This window comes from Natrix helvetica (assembly GCF_964273705.1).
Source record: "Natrix helvetica genome assembly, chromosome: 1".
Classification (NCBI taxonomy): Eukaryota; Metazoa; Chordata; class Lepidosauria; order Squamata; family Natricidae; genus Natrix; species Natrix helvetica.
In genome coordinates, this window is record NC_138548.1 from 334,254,263 (window position 1) to 334,274,871 (window position 20,609).

Consider the following 20,609-nt stretch of genomic DNA (forward strand, 5'->3'; position numbering starts at 1 on the left):
AGCACAGTCAGAGGTGCTTTCAAATAAGGCTATCATTAATCGGGATATTTACTCCCTTGTTTGATGAGAAGCCTAATAGGCCTTGCTTTCATGAGCTGCAGTGGCACAGTGGTTAGAGTGCAGTACTGCAGGCTACTTCTGCTGACTGCCGGGTGCCTGCAATTTGGCAGTTCAAATCTCACCAGGCTGAAGGTTGACTCAGCCTTCCATGATCCTTCCGAGGTGGGTAAAATGAGGAACCAAATTGTTGGGGGCAATATGCTGATTCTATAACCTGCTTAGAGAGGGTTGTAAAGCAATATGAAGCAGTATATAAGTCTAAGTGTTATTGCTGTTCTAGTATCTTGTCTACTTGTTGGAATTACTGGAGTTCCTTGGGAATTTAGTTAAAAGGCCTTACATGGGCCTTTTACATTCTGCGGGCCAAGCAAAGAAACATACATTTTTAATAATATGTTTATGCAGTTGTGGCTGCTCAGTTGATTTTCTTGATCCACCTCTGCAGAAACCCCTGTTGTTTGAGAGTGGAAGTTTAATCGAGAGAAGTTGAATAAAAGAACCAATTTTTACTAACAACACATGGAAAAAATTATTGTATGAGATTATTTTCTTGCACCACGTTCAGCAACACTTTTAATGTTTTCTAATAAATAGCACCACATTCTTCCGTGACATTTTAAAGGTTAAAATAGTTGAGGTATGAATGGCTTCAAAAGAAATTACTTGCTTTGAAAAGGAGAATGATTTCCTCCTGTAACAAATTAGCGAGGTATTTTATTTTGATTTTCTTTAGCAGGTGATTGGATTTAAACAAGCAGCTTTATTAAAATATTTTCTCTTTGCCTAGAGGCATTTTGTAGGAAAATAAATGAACATATAAAGTATTCAAAATATCCAATAAAGAAGTAGTGAAAAATCAGTCTATTAGGTGGAAAGGAGAAGTTGAAGATATAAAAGTATATCACAAATGAGGGAAAATATTTACTTAAAATGCCAAATACCAAATATAGATGTAGAAAGATGGGACAATCACTTGCCAACTTTAGAAATTGTGCAGCAAGCACAGGGTGATAAGAAAAGGAATACCAAGTTCTTTGTTGAAAAAGGAGTGATTGTAAATTATGGGACCTATGTTAGGATCAGAAGGAAAACAACAATTTACTGTAGGGCAAACTAAGTTAGCATAAAAATTGTTTAAGGTATTGAGAGAATATTGTATGGAAATTATGAATAGGGACATTTAATTGCTTTTCAGCAATACTTACTTGTTTTATTTATTTTCAACATTTCTACTGAAAAGTCACGTTTCAAACATTTTTCAAAAACTGATCTTGCAGGAGCTGGCTAGATCAAAGGTTGCAGGGGAGAAGATATATTCCAGAAGGTCAAGGCATCAATAGAGAACCTTGTTCAACATGGTCTTCCATTTGATGGAATTGAGATTACCTAACAGATGATGTAAATAGAAACTATTGTAATTCCTTGGGAATTTAGTTCAAAGCAACAGGTGATAAGGGTCCCTACAAAACTGACCACAAAGAAGAACATGAGCTGTGGTGATTTTTTTTTTTTTTTTAGCGTATGGCACGTGTTAGCCAGGGATCACCGGAGCGGCTTCCTCTGTGAAAAGGCGGTGTTATCTTACCTGTGGGATGCTTGAATGCCAGTAGGCCAGGGGTGTCCAAACTTGGGAACTTTAAGACTTGTGGACTTCAACTCCCAGAATTCTGGGAGTTGAAGTCCACAAGTCTTAAAGTTCCCAAGTTTGGACACCCCTGCAGTAGGCAATAGGGGGAGGCTCCTTTCCTGTCCCTATGTGGTTTATTCACTCCAGAGAATCGAGCCACCAATCTCAGCATAGTGCAGGCTCAGCATCTTACTGTGTGAGCCACCGAGGCCCCCTATGGGATACTTCTGAGATGCTTTTTCATATTCCCACTTCTTCTGTAGGCCAAGATATCCCTTATCTGACTATTGCCTTGGTTGCAGCTCTTTTTTCTCCCAGAATACACCCACAGATCATTAGAGGAGGGCAGGGCTTTCTGTTTTACTGTCTATATTTAAAATTCTTTGTCTTAATGTTAATTTAGCTTGATCCAATCCTAACGGACTCAAACCTTCTCTTTGGCCCATTCCCAACCCATCGTGTGTCTGTTCTTGCCAAATTCTATTATTACACTGTAATCCCTTCTCTTAGCAGTTGCCAAATAGAGCTTTTACTGCTTCCCATAGCTCAGAGCAATGCTTTTCAAACTTGGCAACTTTAAGTGTGCTGGCTGGGGAATTCTGGGAATTGAAGTCCACGCAGCTAAAAATTGCCAAGGTTGAGAAATACTGGCTTGGAGCCTTGCCATATCTAAACATGATCCTGCATTGCAACTTTAGTTAATTGGAGTGTTTGGAGTTTAAAGGATAATAGACATATCTGCAATTACAATTATATTGATTCCAAAATTGACACCATGGAGTAAAGCTAGACCTTAAAACTGATTTTTTTTTATAAAAAAACCTGTTGTATGAAGGATTAATGGGATGATAAAATGAGTTTTTATGTTTTATCTTAATAATTTCTTTTTTGCCACCCACTGGCTGTATTTACAATTACAGCATCTGCTGACATTTTGATTTGGAACAGATGCTTTAGAAACATCTAATTAGTATAAGTGGTCACTAAAACCTATGAGACTAAAAAGCCCGCCCTTAGTTTTTATAAATACTCACAATAAATAAATCAGCTTGACATGTAACTTTTAAAGAAAGTATAGAGCAAAGAATTGGAGCTCTCTTTTTCTTAAACAATAATGAATTGTCTTAACATTTGTATCAAAAATTCCAAAAGATCCTTGACTACAGCTTTTTAAAAAAACACTATTTTGGACTTATTGAACTATTTTTATTCCTTTATTCAGTTTCTTGGCCAGACTGCAGTATAGATATGGGAGGGCAATGAATATTTCATTTCTCTTGGGGAAATTCATTCTCGGACTTGTTTGTTTGATCTATAACCCACTTTTTCTCCAGAAACTGAATGCAGCTTACATAGGGGTGAAATCCAGCAAGTTCTGACAGGTTCTGGAGAACTGGTAGCAGAAATTTTGAGTAGTTCAGAGAACCGGCAAATGCCACCTCTGGCTGGCCCCATAGTGGGGTGGGAATGGAGATTTTGCAGTATCCTTCCCCTGGAGTGGGGTGGGAATGGAGATTTTGCAGTATCCTTCCCCTGGAGTGGGGTGGGAATGGAGATTTTGCAGTATCTTTCCCATGCCTCAACCACCAAGCCACACCCACAGAACCAGTAATAAAAAAATTGAATTTTACCCCTGCATAGGGCTTGTCTTTTACTTTGTCCCCCACACTACACACCTGTGAGACAAGTTGGGCTGAGCAATAACTTAGGACGTATTACATAATAAAATCCCATAGATGAGATTATGTAGGCCTTTGAACACATTTCAAGGTAAATGTGAACCAGAACGAATGAAGGGAGGTTCGAGAATAGTAATTTTACAACTGCTGTGCCTTGATTATGAGACTTGGACAAGTTTAGCTTTATTTATTCATTGGCATATAAGCTACTTTTCTCCCAAAGCAACTCTCTTTCATGTGATCTTCACAAAATACACCCTGGGATTGCACTGGTAGTGACTAGTTCAAAGTCACTCAGTGAGGTTCTGAGGACAGATTTGAACTTGATAGTTTTCAAGTCTGGCCTGATATCAGAATCCCTTGTGTCCAGCAGAGGTGGGTTCCTATCAGTTCAGACTGGTTCGGCCGAGTAGGTAGTAACTCGGCTGCCCACGGACCTGAACCGGTTCTGTTGTTGGCAGTGCCATCTTGATTTTTGGTTCTGAGCAGGCGCAGAAAAATTTCCATTGCAGAAATTTAATTTTTTTACATTTTCTAACATTCTGCACATGCGCAGACCTTTTTAGGTGTAAATGCGCATGTGTGAGGAGTGCACATTTGGTGTGTGTGAGCAAAATGAGCACGCACAAGCAAAGAAATTTGCGCACCGAACCAGCAGTAATGCCGGTAGCAACTCTGGTGTCCAGGCTGACTCTCTATATACTAATGTGTTCTGACCCCCCCCCCCCGCTCTGGTATACCAAGACACTCCGACACAAAGTCTCTTCGAGATGTTTATTGACATACAGGTTCAACCTTGGCAGCAATCCAGCCTGCCAAGGTCAAGATAGCACTCTGGGCAGCAATCCAGCTACAGCGACACCCCTTGGCAGCAATCCAGCTACCAAGCTCCAGATAATCACCTTAGCAGCACTCCTGCCTGCCAAGGTCCAGGGAACAGATTGGCAGCAATCCAGGTAAAACCCTTTGGCAGCAATCTAGCCTGCCAAAGTACGACACAGATCTGAGCTTCTCCAACTCCAATGATCAGTTGATTCCTACAAAGGGTGTGTCCACAAGCAGTCCCTTTATAGTCTGGAGAGGAGTCTAATGATCAGCAGCTGACAGCAATTACCTCCTGTAATTGCTCAATTGCTCCTTACGCCAGGTAGCACGCCGGTAACGAGCATCTAATAGCTCACTGCTGATGTCTGACTGACTGTCCTGTGACTCCTCCCCACTGCTCCAAGGCATGACATCAGGAGCCCCCTTCCTTTGGCTTTCACCACTGCTCCATGCCTCAGGCGCCTCCTGGTGGCCAACCAGCCTCTCTGCGCCCTGCTCAGAGTCGGAACCCTGTCCAGGGTCCTCCACATCCTCCTGAGCCGACTCAGAGGGACCCTCGCTGTCGGAGTCTGGTGGCAACTCCAACAGCTCCTGCTGGGCCACAACACTAATGTGAATCTATGTATACTAGGATAGTAGCCACATTGACTCCATTGGTCTGACTCTGAAGGGCTTTCCCATGACCTTCTAATGCCCTGAATGAAAAATGATGTTTTCCTCCCCTCTCCAATAATATGCTATTTTTTACCTCGGGAAACAGCAACCTGGGATATTCGGATGTTTTAGACAACAACTCCATAAACCCCGACCAACAGAGATTATGGCTATTGTTATCAAAAGCATCTCGAAAATAACCAGTTATAAGAGAGGCAGTTTGATCTAGTGTTTCAGGCAGCGTGCTACAAACTGGGAGACCATGAGTTCTAGTCCCACTTAGGCATGACTTTGGATCAGTCACTCTCTCTCAGCCCAAGACACCTCACAGTGTTGTTGTTGTAGGGAAAACAGGAGAAGGAGGAGGGTGTGTTGGATATGTTCACCACCTTGAGTTATTTGTAAAAATCACAATGTAAATAAATAAGTAAGTAAATAAATAAATACTCCTGCTAGAAGAAAAAACTTTTTGAACCAACTGTAGTGATACCCACTTTATATATACAAAGGATGGATATGTGTGTGTGTGTGTGTGTGTGTGTTTTATTTGTGTTGATAAATAAATAAAGGGAGACTAGTATAGATCTATTTCAAGCTATTTAGCTCTCATCAGCTAGCCATACCCTTACTGGGATTCGAACCTGGGCTGTATTACATATTAGGCAGATGTATTAGCCACTAAGCCACAGGCTCTCCTCCTTATCAGCTGAGCCAGGGAAATAGGTATGCATTTGTGTTACAACCCCTAGCATGCCCAAATAAAAGATCTATACTAGTCTCCCTTTACTTATTTATCAGCACAAATACAACACAAATATAAAAAGGCAACATTAAAAATATGGTTTTCTGCCTGGATGGTCTCCTGCAGTGAGCCGATAGATAGAAAGGGGGAGTAGTGAGTTCCCTCCCATATTTGGGCATACCAGGGGTTGTAACACAAATACATACATACATACATACATACATACATACATACATACATACATACATGTGTGTGTGTGTGTGTGTTGTATTTGTGCTGATAAATAAATAAAGAGAGACTAGTATAGATCTATTTCAAGCTATTTAGCTCTCATCAGCTAGCCATACCATTACTGGGATTTGAACCTGGGCTGTATTACATATTAGGCAGATGTGTTAGCCACTAAGCCATAGGCTCTCCTCCTTATCAGCTGAGCCAGGGAAATAGGTATGTATTTATATATATCTTGTGTCACAACCCTTGGTATGCCCAAATATGGGAGGGAGCATACTGCTTCCTTTTTCTCTCTATCGGCTTACCCTAGGAGCCACCCAGGCAGAAAGCCATTTTTTTATGTTGCCTTGTTACATTTGTGTTGCATTTGTGCTGATAAATAAATAAAGGGAGACTAGTATAGATCTATTTCAAGCTATTTAGCTCTCATCAGTTAGCCCTTCCTGGGAATTGAACCTGGGCTGTATTACATATTAGGCAGATGTATTAACCACTAAGCCACACACTCTCCTCCTTTATCAGCTAAGCCACCTAATTCCCTGGCTTAGGTAATAAAGGAGGAGAGCCTATGGCTTAGTGGCTAATGCACTAAGGGTACTGTTAGACGTAAAGGTACGGCTAACTGATGAGAGCTAAATAGCTTGAAATAGATCTATACTAGTTTCCCTTTATTTATTTATCAGCACAAATGCATTCTGAATCTCCCATCTTGCCTAAGTGGATCCAACAGAAGATACTGATTTACCACTAATTTTTAGTAAGGCCTATTTTTTTTAAAAAAAATGTGCTTGCCAGTTTTGAGGCCCTTTTTTATCTGCTGACTGAAACAGGATACATTCACCAACTTTCTCTGAGTAGAGGTAGAAGGTTGCTTTAGTTTAGAATTCTGTAACAACACCATAATGCTTCAAACTATTTTTGTATGCAACACACTTTATTTATTGAGATCAAATAATTATTCCACAATATTAATTTATTCACGGAGCAGCCGTACATTGGTTACAACAATCATATAACTGACTACGTTGCTTTATGCTAAATGATGCTTTGAACATGTACAGGTTATACAATTATATTATAGACAGAAACACTTTTGTTTAGAAATGCAGATGTTCCGGTTTTATAGTATATTCTCCTGTAGGCTGCAAATAGAGTAAGAAAAAACGAGCCTTGTTTATGTACAGACTCTAGCGTGTATGCAAAATTGGCAGTTCTTAATTGTTTCTTACTCCAGGTATGAGCTGCTCAGTCTGATAAATGTATGGCAAGGTAGAGATCCCCTTATTCCTTACAACAGATGCCACTATCACTGAACAGAGATACACATCGAAACTGTAGAATCCTTAATGCTCTCTGAGATTGGTTGTTTCCTTGCAGACGTTTCATTACCCAGCTAGGTAACATCACCAGTGCTAGAAGGAAGTGGAGTTTGCTTTCACTTTATATACGAGTGACATCTAGACTGGTTGGCTAACAAATGTTTTGTTCAATTTGTAAGATAGCTTCCTTCAAAAAACAGTCAAGGACCTATCTCACAACAATAAAGGCAAAGTTCAGTCTGCTTTATGACAGATGTATTTTTAGCACTGGAACTCCATGTTACTTATCTGGGATCTGTCTGTAGCTGGAATACAGAGAAGATAAAGCTTAGCGAGACTTAGCAAAAGTTTGATTCTCTTCTCTTGCCATTGATTCTGATCTCTTTCATTCAATTGTTGGAAATAATGTTTTCCCTTGTAATTTTTATATATAGTTTGAGACCAACTGGATCGCTAAGTTAATCATGCTCCCTGCTTAGACATGTCTTTTTCATTGTTAAAATTCTACTTCTGACACTGTTTTTTTTATTTAGAGGTAGCACCAAATTCAACAGTCAGCAGAATGTCTGATCTGAATAGAAGTCGAGAAATAAAAAAAATTCCTCAACAGTGATGACAAGATAGGACAAACTTTTCTGTAATGTTTTGCAATAGCTGTATTGTGTAGTTGTGTCAGTATCTGCACCTCTGTTATTCTAATAAAATAAATAAATACTTTTGTAAAGATGTAAGCACAGTTACTTGGTCCTTATATTATATCCATATGGAATCACACAACTTCAACATAAATATGGCTCTAGGAACAAATACTGAACTTAATAGGCAGAAAACAGTCGAACAGTTATATATTTCAAAATTTCCTTTCAAGGAAAAATATTTTTGTTAGATACACAATTCAGATTTGGGGTAATTGATCCAACTTTACAGAATAAATAAATTAGTCATATATACATTATCTAAAATGTTATATTAGCAAAACAATTAAATACGAATGGAGAAAAGTTCCATGTTCACAGTCATAATATTCAGTGGTTTAAAGTAGGTGATTTCATGCAGCTAGATGCCCGACTAACATTCTAATGAAGAAGAATATCAAATAAATATTTTAATCCGTAAAAAATATTGAATGGTATAAACTAGCAGTCAGATAGCAATGGAGAAAATATAGGAGATATAATGCATGCTTTGTGCTACATAGATTAATCTTCAGAAATCATAGGAAACTTATCTTGCCTCATCAAAATGCAGAAGAAAAGCTAATGTTAATTCAATTAGATTATGCATACTTTAACCTAATATGCATACTTTAATCCCCACCTAGGACTTATGGCCTTCTACCATCAGTATCCAGGCCCTGGCTCCCTATATCCCTCTGCATTTCCCTTTCCTCCTGGACTCAGTGCTGTATGCAGCACCTATTTTAACATCTTTGTAAAGTAATTTTAATATCTGTAGCACCCTCAATTCGATCTGAGGCCCTGCTAAACCATGGTTTATTTTTACTCTAGGGTAGACCTGATTTTATTGCGGGAGTCCCCCCTCTCGCAAATATGGCCCTCTGCCCTTTCAAGGGCCCACCTTGATGACGGATGTATTAATCCAGAGAGGTGGAAGAAGAGGAGGCTCCGGGGGTTTTTGTGTAAATGTTTTTTAAAGGTTTTAAAGGGATCCAGGGCGGGGGGTGGGTCTAGCCAGACCAGGAATAGGAGTAGAGCCAGACGAACAGGTGGGGCTGAGGAGGAAGGGAGCGGAGCGGGGGAGGGGAGTCAGTATAACGTTCCTTTAGAGGGTTCCTATATTCCAACGGTCGCAGGAAGGGGTAGATGCGAGGACAGAAGAAGATCCTGCAGTCGGTTGGGAGACAGGGGGCGTTGGTTACGCCCGGTCGTTTGTACCAACCCCCGCATCCTAGGTGGTCAGGGTTTACAGAGCCGTGGCATGAGACTGATGTTATGTAACGCAAGGTCCGTTGTTAATAAGGCCCCCCTCATCCATGATCTGGTTTCTGAGGGGGAGCCGGACCTTGCAGGGATCACGGAAACCTGGTTGGGCCACGAGGGGGGTGTGCCCCTCGTGGAAATTTGCCCATCAGGATACCGTGTATTCCATCAGCCTCATGCCCGGGGTAGGGGTGGTGGGGTAGCGGTCATTATACGGGAAGCCTTGACACCGAGAGAATTCATCGTACCTCAGATATCCAGATGTGAGACTCTAGGTGTGAGATGGGGCCCAGGGAGTCAGATGGGCCTGCTGATTGCATACTTGGCTCCTCGCTATGCTTCAGCGGCCCTGCCTGAGCTCCTCGAGGTGATTGCGGAGGTGGCAGTTGAGACCCCTAGACTATTAGTCATGGGGGACTTCAACTTGCCATCGACGGGTGAATCATCCGAGGTCGCTCAGGAGTTCATGGCTTCCATGACAGCCTTGGACCTGACCCAAATAATTCAGGGCCCCACACACGAAGGAGGACACATGCTGGACCTTGTTTTTATCTCTGGTCGATGGAAGAGTGATCTGGGAATAGGGGATCAGGTGATCACTCCCCTGTCATGGTCAGATCACTCGCTTCTCCGGCTGGACTTCCCTGACGCCACCCCCCATCGCGGGGAGGCGGAACCAGAGGATCTTAGATGGTTCCGCCCCAGGCGACTGATGGAACCAGATAGGTTCCAGACGGAGCTTGGGCCACCTCCTGTTGCCCTGACCCGCTCCCGGACGGAGGACCTGGCGGCTGCATGGAACAGTGCGGCGGCCGGGGCCTTGGACCGGGTAGCGCCCTTGCGGCCTCTCCGGTCGCAGCGAACCACCCTGGCCCCTTGGTTTTCCGAGGAGCTGAGGGTGATGAAGCGCCACAAGAGACGCCTAGAGAGCAGATGGAGATCCTCTCAGGCCGAATCTGACTGAACACAGGTAAGAGCCCATTTACGGACCTACCTTGTGGCACTAAGGGTGGCTAAACGTCGATATTATGCCACCCTTATTGCGTCTGCAGAAAACCGCCCTGCCGCCCTGTTTCGGGTGACCCGCTCCCTCCTATCACAGAGGTCGTGGGAAGCCCCTTTACAGGGGAGGGCAGAGGAATTTGGGGAATATCTGCAGGACAAAATCGCCCAGATCCGGAGTGAATGGGTCCCCTTCAGTGATCGTGAGGAGACACCGGAGGCGAGTCTTGAGGTACCTATCTGGGAGGAGTTTGACTCTGTTGCCGCCGAGGATATGGACAGGCTACGTGGGCGACTGCGGGCCACCACATGTTTATTGGACCCGTGTCCCTCCTGGCTTGTACTGGCAACCTGGGAGGTTACACGTGACTGGCTCCTGGGTCTGGTGAACGCCTCGCTGGAGGAGGGGTTCCTGCCAGCCTCCTTGAAGGAGGCGGTGGTGAGGCCCCTACTTAAGAGGCCTTCCCTAGACCCAGTTGAGTTAGCCAATTATCGTCCTGTCTCCAACCTTCCCTTCTTAGCGAAGGTTGTCGAGAGTGTGGTGGCGCAGCAGTTCCCTCGACACCTGGAGGAAATTACTTATCTAGACCCGCGCCAGTCCGGTTTCCACAGCACAGAGACGGCTTTGGTCGCGTTGGTGGATGATCTCTGGAGGGCGAAAGATGGGGGCTGTTCCTCCATCTTAGTCCTGTTAGACCTCTCAGCGGCCTTCAATACCATCGACCATGGTATCCTGTTGCGTCGGCTGGAGGGGATGGGGGTGAGGGGCACCGTTTTGCGGTGGTTCTCCTCCTTCCTCTCCGGTCAGACGCAATGTGTGTTGGTGGGAGAGCAGAGATCGACCCTGAGGCCGCTCACGTGTGGAGTGCCACAGGGGTCGGTCCTCTCCCCTCTCCTGTTCAACACATACATGAAACCGCTGGGTGAGATCATTCGAGGATTCGGGGTTGAGTGCCATCTGTATGCAGATGACACTCAGTTATACATTTCTACCCCGAACCACCCCGATGAAGCCGTCGAGGTGATGTCCCGGTGTCTGGAAGCCGTGGGGTCTGGATGGGCGACAACAGACTCAGACTCAACCCTTCCAAGACGGAGTGGCTGTGGCTACCGGCGCCCCGCTTTAGCCAATGTGTTCCATCTCTGGCCATTGGGGGGGTACAACTGCCCCCGGTGGATAGGGTACGCAATTTGGGCATCCTCCTAGATTCCCGGCTGTCGCTAGATGATCATGTGACGGCCGTGGCTAGGGGGGCGTTCCATCAGGTTCGCCTGATGCGCCAATTGCGTCCCTTACTGGAGCGGGACGCCCTTTGCACAGTCACTCATGCCCTAGTGACTTCTCGCCTTGATTACTGTAACGCTCTCTACATGGGGCTCCCCTTGAGATGCACCCGAAGGCTCCAGCTGGTCCAGAATGCAGCCGCGCGGGTTATTATGGGGAGTACTAAGTACTCCCATGTAACACCTCTCCTGCGCGAGCTGCACTGGCTACCTGTGGCCTTTCGGGTGCGTTTCAAGGTGTTGATTGTCATCTTCAAAGCGCTCCATGGCTCGGGACCTAGTTATTTGCGGGATCGCATTCTACCCCATACATCCCTGCGACCAATCCGCTCTCACAGAGAGGGCCTCCTCCGGGTACCATCCGCTAAACAGTGCGGGTGGGCGGTGCCTAGGAGTAGGGCCTTCTCTGTGATGGGCCCAACCCTCTGGAACGACCTCCCCCCCGATATTAGAACCACCTCTGATCTCCGCTCCTTCCGCAAGAAACTCAAGACCCACCTGTTTCGAGTAGCAGGTCTGGCTTAATTACAACCATAATCGTAACTGCATTTAACATCTATTCAAACCTTCCTGGATGGCTTTTTAAATTTTATATTGGGGTTTTAACGGGTTTTTAAATTGTTCTTAATATTTAATTGGTTTTGGGATTTTATAACAGACCGTGTGTGTGAGTTGTTTATGTTTCATGTCTTATGTCTTTTGTCATTTTTATTGTTTTGATTACGAATGGTCTGTACACCGCCCCGAGTCCCTACAGGGAGAGGGGGCGGTCTATAAATTAAATAAACTATAAACTATAACTATAACCTACAGACTGAAGGCTACAAAACATTCTAACCATACATGTACAAAACTACTGTAAGGGTATTTATACCATACGTATAACAATTAGTTACTTCATTTCACCACTGTGATGAACGCATCCCCCTCCTCACTGTCGTCACCATCATCATCACCTACTGGGGGGGGAACTTCATCATTCACAAACAAACAAGAGCCACAACCCACCTCCAGCAGTTCATATTCATAGACCTTGGATTAGTTGAAACTCATCATCACGTTAATCTACAAACACTCAGAAATGTGCTATCATCACCATGTTTGAGCTTTCTACAAATGATCAGCGTTAAGGGCTCTCCGAACTCTGCAGTGGCTACATTTGATTAGTAAATGAAGTTGGGACACTCTGTTGTTGCTGGCCAAATTCATCAACTTGGCCATAATTAGTTTGTTGCCCAAAATTGCCTTCCTGTTGGTTATACCCACCACTCGACCCATAGCTATCTTGATTGTAGCCACCTTGGTTATAGCTGCTGGACTGTTTCTCGAGGGTGTCTTGAGGATATCTTGAACCCGAAGAATGCCAACCAGTCTCCTTAAAAACAAACCAGATATTTCCTGCCCAGAGAACAAAGTTCAAGAATCCAAAGACCTAAACAAAAAGCAAGCAAGACATTAAATTTCATTTAGGTTTCTCTCTCTCTCTCTCTCTCTCTCTTTCTCTCTCTCTCTCTCTCTCCCTCCCTCCCTCTCCCTCCCTCCCTCCCTCCCTCTTGATTATTCACATGATTGTGATTCTTCTTTAAAAAAAATGTCTAAAGCCAACTTATTAATTCAAGGTATTTTTGCCCAGAGAACCTTCCAAAGATGTGGTTAAAGCAAATATTAATCTGTCACTCCTGTAGTAAGGTAGAGATAGAAAATATAAATGAACAATAATAAATGGAAAACAGTTTACAGCTTTCATTTAGTAAGCAAGCTACAAAAAACTAATTGAAAGAAGAGTTTCATTCTTTGATGTTGGATCTGTGGCTTCACGATGTTGTTACCGGAGGCAGTCAATCATTTATTTTTTCCCCTAAAGTAATGTTTTTTGGAGTGCCATAATATTAGCTATTTATGGATTCATATGATTAAAAGGCCTTTTTTCTCCAAATTCTCCGTAATATCTGAAGAAATTTATTTCATATTCATACAACTAGGATAAATACACTTTGATTGTTAAATACAGCCAGAATGCTCAATTATTATCTTTTTAAATGCTCCTAATTGCTTACACTATGTGTATTTAAAGAATCAGTGGCACATGCCATCATTATCTTACACTCATGCTGTTATTATTTTATTATCCTTTGAAGAATCAATGAATTAGGTTAAATATGGTGGATTCCAACTGAAGTATGAGAAAAGATAAATGCTGAGTGATTCTGTAGGGCACGTATCGTTTTATTTTAGACCCCTCATTTTTTTTTTTACGAAATAAAAGGAATACTCACAACTGAAGTATTAAGACTTGACATAACAGGGCTGTACACAGGCAAGCATTTGTTGGATTGTTGTTTGCAAGCTGACATCAGTAAGAGGACTTCATCTGGGTCAGTGGCAACCTTGACATCAGACAGACCTTTAGCCCAAGCAGAAGAACCCACAAGCCACATGAAGGAGAACACCACTGTCACAACGAAATCCTACAAAACCCAAATCGAACATTGCAAGTTCATGTTTGACAGGCAGAGAAAAACATGGAAAGACATTGGCGCAATATGAATGAATGCAAAAGGTCAGAAGGTTAGAATAATCTCAGAATGCATTTGTATTTTCCTACTTATAAAAAGTTGTACATGATGTGGAAGCACAATAGTTCAATTCTCAGCTCAATAATCTTCAGGAAAAAAAGGGTGTTATTTGCCAGATGGTTATAAACGATCTCATAGTCTCATAGAAGATCAGTCAAGAGAAGTGATGGGTGAAACAATCTCTCCCACTCAAAAGAGATGGACTTCTATCCTTAACATGACATGGATGGGGTAAAGAGATACAAGAATTTTAATTTCAATATGACTATAAATAGGCCTTGCATGTGATACCAAGCAGACTTCTTTGTCTTTCTTCCTCTTTTACCACTTCCGGTGTTGAGGGAGGTACAAGTTTTGGTTCTTGCATTTCCGGCAGCCTCAACCATTGTTATTTGATGCTTCCTATAGTAGTAGTATGTCTTTGATGTTGTCTCTCTGTCTTCTTCTGGGCCTGCCTCATGCTCCTGGGCAGCCTTCTTTTTTTCTATATGCCTTGCATGGTACAGAACAGCGGTTCTCAACCTGTGGGTCGCGACACCTTTGGGGGATTGAATGACCTTTTCACAGGGGTCGCTAAGACCATCAGAACTCTAAACTTTAAACTCTACTTCACGCTCCTCGAAACCCCCCGTGGATGGGCTCCGGAGTCATCGCCAGCCGCACAGAGTGTCGCCGTGGTTCCACGCTGTGGAAAACATAGGTGCGCAGGCACACCCCATACAATTACAACCTCGGAAACTTCATAATGGTGGGGAAGTGTTCTCACTCTGACAAAGCGCTGCCTTGTTTTTCACAGCCACCTTGTTTCCAATTGGGGGGAGGGAGAAATCCTCTGCATGGATCGCCCCAATTGGAAACGAGGTGGCTGTGAAAGATGTGTGGGGTCTGGAGCCCATCCGTGCTGCTGAGGACAGGCACTAGACGGGATGCCGGGGGTGCTGGGAGCCGGGCTGCACATGGAGGAGCTGATCGCCGGGGCACCCTGAAGCAGCACCAGCCAGCATGTCTGGCAAGAAGAGCCCCAGAGGCAAAGGCGGCAGCGCCGCACCCTCCTCCACCCTGCCCATCGCCCAGCAAAGCGCTGCCACTGCTGCTTCGTCGGGCAGGCCGGGCAGGGGGTAGGCGCGGCCTCATTTCTAATTGGGGGGGGGAGAAATCCTCTGCATGGATCCCCCCAATTGGAAACGAGATGGCTGTGAAAGATGTGTGGGGTCCGGAGCCCATCCATGGGGAAGGGGTCCCCCTCGCGTTCCTCCTCTTCCCAGATGGGCTCGGGAGTCATCCCCAGCCACGCAGAGCCTTGCCGTGGCTCCACGCCATTGAATACATAGGCGGGTGGCATGTGTACACCCTGTAAATTACAGCCTCAGAGACTTTCCCCCAGGGAAAAACACTGCTGCCAGGTACTTTTAACCTGTGATTAAAGGTTACCACAGTATGTGTGTCTGTGTATGTGAGAGAGACAGACACACACATGCACACAGAGTGACAGAGATGGGGGGGAGGGGAGAGACAGAGAGACACACAGACAGAGAGAGAGGCACAGAGAGAGACAGAAAGAGAAAGACACACACACACAGAGTGAGTGATTAAGTGAGTGAGTGAGTGAGTGAGTGAGTGAGAGACAGACAGACAGACAGACACACACACACACACACACACAGAGTGAGAGAGATGGGGGAGGGAGTGGAGAGACAGAAACACAGACAGACAGAGAGAGGCACAGAGAGAGAGAGACAGACACACACACACATTCACAGACAGAAAGACAGACAAGACACACACACAGATGGAGAGGGAGAAACAGACAGAGAGAGACAAAGAGAGAGAGAGAGAGAGAGATGCAGAGTGAATGATTAAGTGAGTGAGTGAGAGACAGACAGGCAGACAGACAGACACACACACACTCACCAGAGTGACAGAGATGGGGGAGGGAGGAGAGAGGCAGAGAGATACAGAGGGGGAGGGAGGGAGAGAGAGACAAAGAGCCACACAGAGAGAGACAGACAGACAGACAGAGAGACAGAAAGAGAGAGAGAAAGAGAAAGATATATTCTCTTAATATATAGAAATATTAAGAAATATTTCACAATATATAATTACATATTGTTTTTGTGATTAATCACTATGCTTTAATTATGTTCAATTTGTAAAAATGAAAATACATCCTGCATATCAGTTATTTTACACTATGATTCATAACAGCAGCAAAGTTACAGTTATAGAGTAGCAATGAAAATTATTTATGGTTGGGGGTCACCACGACATGAGGAACTGTATTAAAGGGTCACGGCATTAAGAAGGTTGAGAATCACTGGTATAGAACCTAAAGCAATCGAGAGCTGCCTCTCAAAGTCCAGTCCCATGTCCACATCAAAAGAGGTGGTAACAGGACAAGGTAAGGGACTCTTAAGATTGGGCGAAGCATGGCCTTTTGCCACAGGACCGCTATGGCAGCCATGAAGGCCATCCTGAGTCACCTTGAAACGGCCTGGCTAAAGGGCCTCTGGTGAAGTTGTGACAGGCCCAGAAAGCTGCAAATGGAGAACATATTGCTACAGAAATTACAAGGAAACACACAGCAGACACTGGATTCTTTTTTCATCATGGCTTATTTAGCTTGTCTACAATAAATTTACTGATCAGAAGCTTTCTACCCTTGAATTTCTTGTATCCAGTCCAGCTTGCCAGGAGAAGCCTGATTCCTCCTTAAGTTTGGGTGGTGATTCCCTTAGGATAGTATGTGGAGCACCTTCTCTAATCTGGTGCTAGAACTGATAAGGGTACAACTCTTGACATTCCTAAGAGTCTTTGGTCAAGACCTCTGGAGAGTCATAACTTGACAAACACTTCTATGGCCAAAATGGGAGATGTGAACCTCCACCTGCGTTTACCAAGAGAAAGAAATATTGGAAGTTGCCTTATCCGGAGACTGAGCTTTGGTTCCATCTAAAGAACATAGGACATACTGATTGGTAAGCTGCTTTCCACTCAGTGACATCAAAGTATTTCCCTCCCAACCCTATATGGAAAATAGGTTTGGAACATCTGGATAGCAGCTATAAGATTAGACTTCAATGGAGGAGGGCAGTGGTGGCGAACCCTTTTGGCACCGAGTGCCCAAAGTGCACCCCAAAACCCACTTATTTATCTCAAAGTGCCAACAATTTAACCTGAATAATGAAGTTTTACTACCTAAAATAATGATAAACTAGGCAGATTTCAGCTAATTGTTCTAAGAAAAATGTGACTCCCCCCCCTTTTCCCCCCTGTTTTTGAAATATTACGTTTAGTAACAACAAAAAATGTAACAACAAAAGTAGTAACAACAAAAAATGTTTGCAATGGCATTTTTCTTTTCCCCCTTTCACCATCCCTACCTCCCTCCTTCCCTCTTTCTCTTCCCCTCCCTCTATCTGTTTCTCTTCCCACCTCTCTCTCCTTCTCTCACTTTATCACCCTCCGTTTATCTTTCCCTCCCTTCTCTCTTTCTCTTCCCCCTCTTTCTCTCTTCTCCTGCTTCCTCCTTTCTCTCTCTTTCCTTTCCACCTCTCTCTCTCTCTCTCTCTCTTTCTCTTCCCTCCTTTCTCTCTCTTCCCCCTCCTCTCTTTTTCCCTCCCTCCTTCTCTCTCTCTCTCTCTGTTTCACCCTCTTTTTCTCTTTCCCTCCCACCCCCTCTCTTTCTATTTCTCCCCTGCATAGTCTCAGCTCACTCTTGCCTCCTGGATGCCATCCGAGAGGCGAAAGCCAGCTGAGAAGCCTCCGTTCTTCCTCCTTACCTTATCCCTTCCCACACTTATCCCCCCCCCCACACCAATCCTTTCCCAGTTGCTTTGTCCTGCTCATTTCAGGAGGAGCACGTGTGGCGACAAAGAAGCGTGATTTAAAGAGACAGGCGAGCCGGTGAGGGGGAAGGAAATGGCAAAGAAGAGGTGGCAGCAACAGCGGCGGCAAGAGCCCCGGCACACACCTCTCCTCACCTGCCACAGCTGCCAGGGTTTCTCCTTTGTCATGGGCTCCAGGAGGAGGAGGAACGGCCCCGTCCTCTCCCATGGGGAAGCTAAATTTCACTGTGCTCCTGTTCAAGGCAGCAACATCAAATGTACCACGACAAGGAGGAAGGCTGTTTCACGTGGCTTTTTAGTCCCACAAATGACAGCTAGAAACACGCTGGAGTTGGGCTGGGGGCGATGGCATGCGTGCTCAGAGAGAGGGCTCTACGCGTCACCTCTGGCACACATGCCATAGATTCACCATCACGGGAGTAGGAGGACAAAGATGCCAGTGGGATCCTTTTTCCTACTTTAATGCTGTGCAAAATCTAGCATATTTGATCGCTTTCAATGGTAAATTTTAATGGATTTTTCTTTTCTCATGGTCCAGCTGCATCCAGGCTACTTTGAAATTTTACCTTTATTTTTTATTTTTGCCAGCCACACTAAATCAAGTCCCACTAAATTTGCTTCTATGCCATTTTCAGGGAATCATCCTGTTCTTGACCAGATGGCAGAGAGACAGAGTTCTGAGCCTCTTTACCTGATTTCATTCTGAGATTCCATTAAGTTGCCAAAAAAAAGAGAAATTCTTGGAAAACTACCATGGATAATGAGTTTGCACCCCATATACTCCCTGTTAATCCCTATATCTAGATTAGAGCAAAGACAGACACCACTCAGTTCAATTAGCAAGAAAAATGTAGCTTGATTTTTAATGATTGCACATCAAAAATAGTTAACTGTCTAATAAAGAATAAAAATTGGACAAAACAAAAGGACACAGAACTTTCCAATGCCACAGGAAATAATACTGTGGATAATTGACAGGGTTGCACCCAAAGGGAGTGACTTTTGCTAATTTCTGCTGTAACCATATAATGTTCATAATAAATGACAGCCAGCCACACAGGGCTGGAAAGTAGGACATCAGGCGATACCTCTACTCTAACCATGAAAGAAGCAATTTGTTGGTCTGGGATGAAGTATCCAACGAACATCCTAAGTGTTGTCACCCAAGACACCAACTTACTTGTTTAGTAAGGGATTTCTCAACCTTGGTAATTTTAAGACATGTGGACCTCAACTCCCAGAATTCCCCAGTCTGGTTGGGAAATTCTGGGAGTTGAGGTCCACATGTCTTAAACTTGCCAAGGTTCAGAAACACTGCACCAACTCTCAAAGGTCAGTGCTGTGTAGCAGAGGTGGGTTGGGCCAGTTCGGTCAAACCGATAGTGGTATTTTTGCCTGGATTGCAGAACCAGCAGCAACCAAGGTTTGCCATGTTTCCTCCCCGCCGCTGATGTTGCCGCCATGTTGTTTTTTAGTGATTGCGCATGCGCAGTTCACTGTAAATTGTTTTGTGCATGCATGAGGAACAATTTACAGTGAACAGCATGTTTGTGCCTGTTGCACGCATGTTACGAACCGATAGTAAAACCGGCAGCAACCCATCACTGTTGTCTAGTCCAACGGTGCAATATATATTATATTATATTGCATTCAATTTTGAATTTTATCCTAGATTCAATTTAGTCAATGTTTCCATATTTTGACAAAGACAAAAACACCCCCCCCCCCAAAAAAAAATAATCTGGCACATTAATTTTTTTCCCTAAGAAAAATCCCTAAGGGTGGCCGGAAGTGTAATGCTAATGCTTATGGAAGATGTGGAATCAAAACTGTAGAGGCATTTTTGCATTTTAGAGTGGAGCATGAAGGCTAATTAAGTGCATTTGCATTTAGGCTTTCTTTCATTCAAGAAAGCATTCAGATGAAAAATCACCTTGTTGCAATCAGTAGTATTATATTTCTGTATGTGCCGGTAAAGTGGAGGGCAAATGTTGTTTTGGGGTTTTGGATGCCAAAAAATGTGGCCCTGATTTGAGAGGTGAAGGACAGCCTCAGTTGAAGCCCAAAGACTAGATTTCTTTTGGGTGGGGGACAGTGGTGGGATTTGAAATGTTTTACTAATGGTTCTGTGGACGTGGCTTGGTGGGCGTGGTGTGGCTTGGTGGGCATGGCTTGGTGGGAGTAGCAAGGGAAGATTACTGCAAAATCCCCATATCCTCCCTCCCCACAGCTGGGACTTGGGAGGCAGAGAATTAATGGGAGCAGGGCCAGACAGAGGTGGTATTTACTGGTTCTCTGAACTACTCGAAATTTCCGTTACCAGTTCAACAGAACTGGACAGAACCTGCTGAATATCACTTCTGATGGGGGAGTTGAGTACATGTTCCCATTTATGACATGACTTACTCTTGAGTTTCTTAGAGCTGGGTGAACTGCCTAAATAACCTCCCATTTATAGCATGATTAGCAGTGCAGACTTCCCTCAGAGACTACAAAAACATAAAGGTGATTTTTTTTACAAGGCAGGATAACTCATCCAATTATTTGTGCAGATTGCAGGCAATGAAAATGTCACCATTACAGCTTTTATAGTTTACTGCAACTGTATATTTCCTATTTGTGGATTAGAAATGATGACAGAAGGATAAAAATGCAGTGATGTTAAAATTCTCTCACAACAGAATTATTTCTCCTGATTGGAATGGAATCACAGCAACGGAAAAGAGCAGAAGAACATTGGTTTGAGGTTAGTTGCCATGCATGATATAGAAATGCCTTTCACATATTAAATAGTAGAAGATTCAAATAAACTTGCAACAATT

General features: G+C 43.9%; 1 protein-coding gene across 3 annotated transcripts in view; it reads right to left on the reverse strand.

The window, feature by feature from the left end:
- Positions 1-7,626: 7,626 nt before the first annotated feature.
- The window catches only part of SYNPR (synaptoporin), a 181,924-nt gene continuing 168,941 nt past the window's right edge, over positions 7,627-20,609 (reverse strand). For 2 of the 3 annotated variants that reach the window (XM_081939929.1, XM_081939930.1), the window contains 3 exons: positions 13,643-13,834; positions 12,174-12,798; positions 7,627-8,432 (listed from right to left, as the gene is read on the reverse strand). In XM_081939929.1, the coding sequence (XP_081796055.1) occupies positions 12,520-12,798; positions 13,643-13,834 (471 nt within the window). In that variant the 3' untranslated portion in view covers positions 7,627-8,432; positions 12,174-12,519. The remainder of the gene's footprint in view (positions 8,433-12,173; positions 12,799-13,642; positions 13,835-20,609) is intronic. The other variant, XM_081939931.1, reaches the window with a different exon arrangement.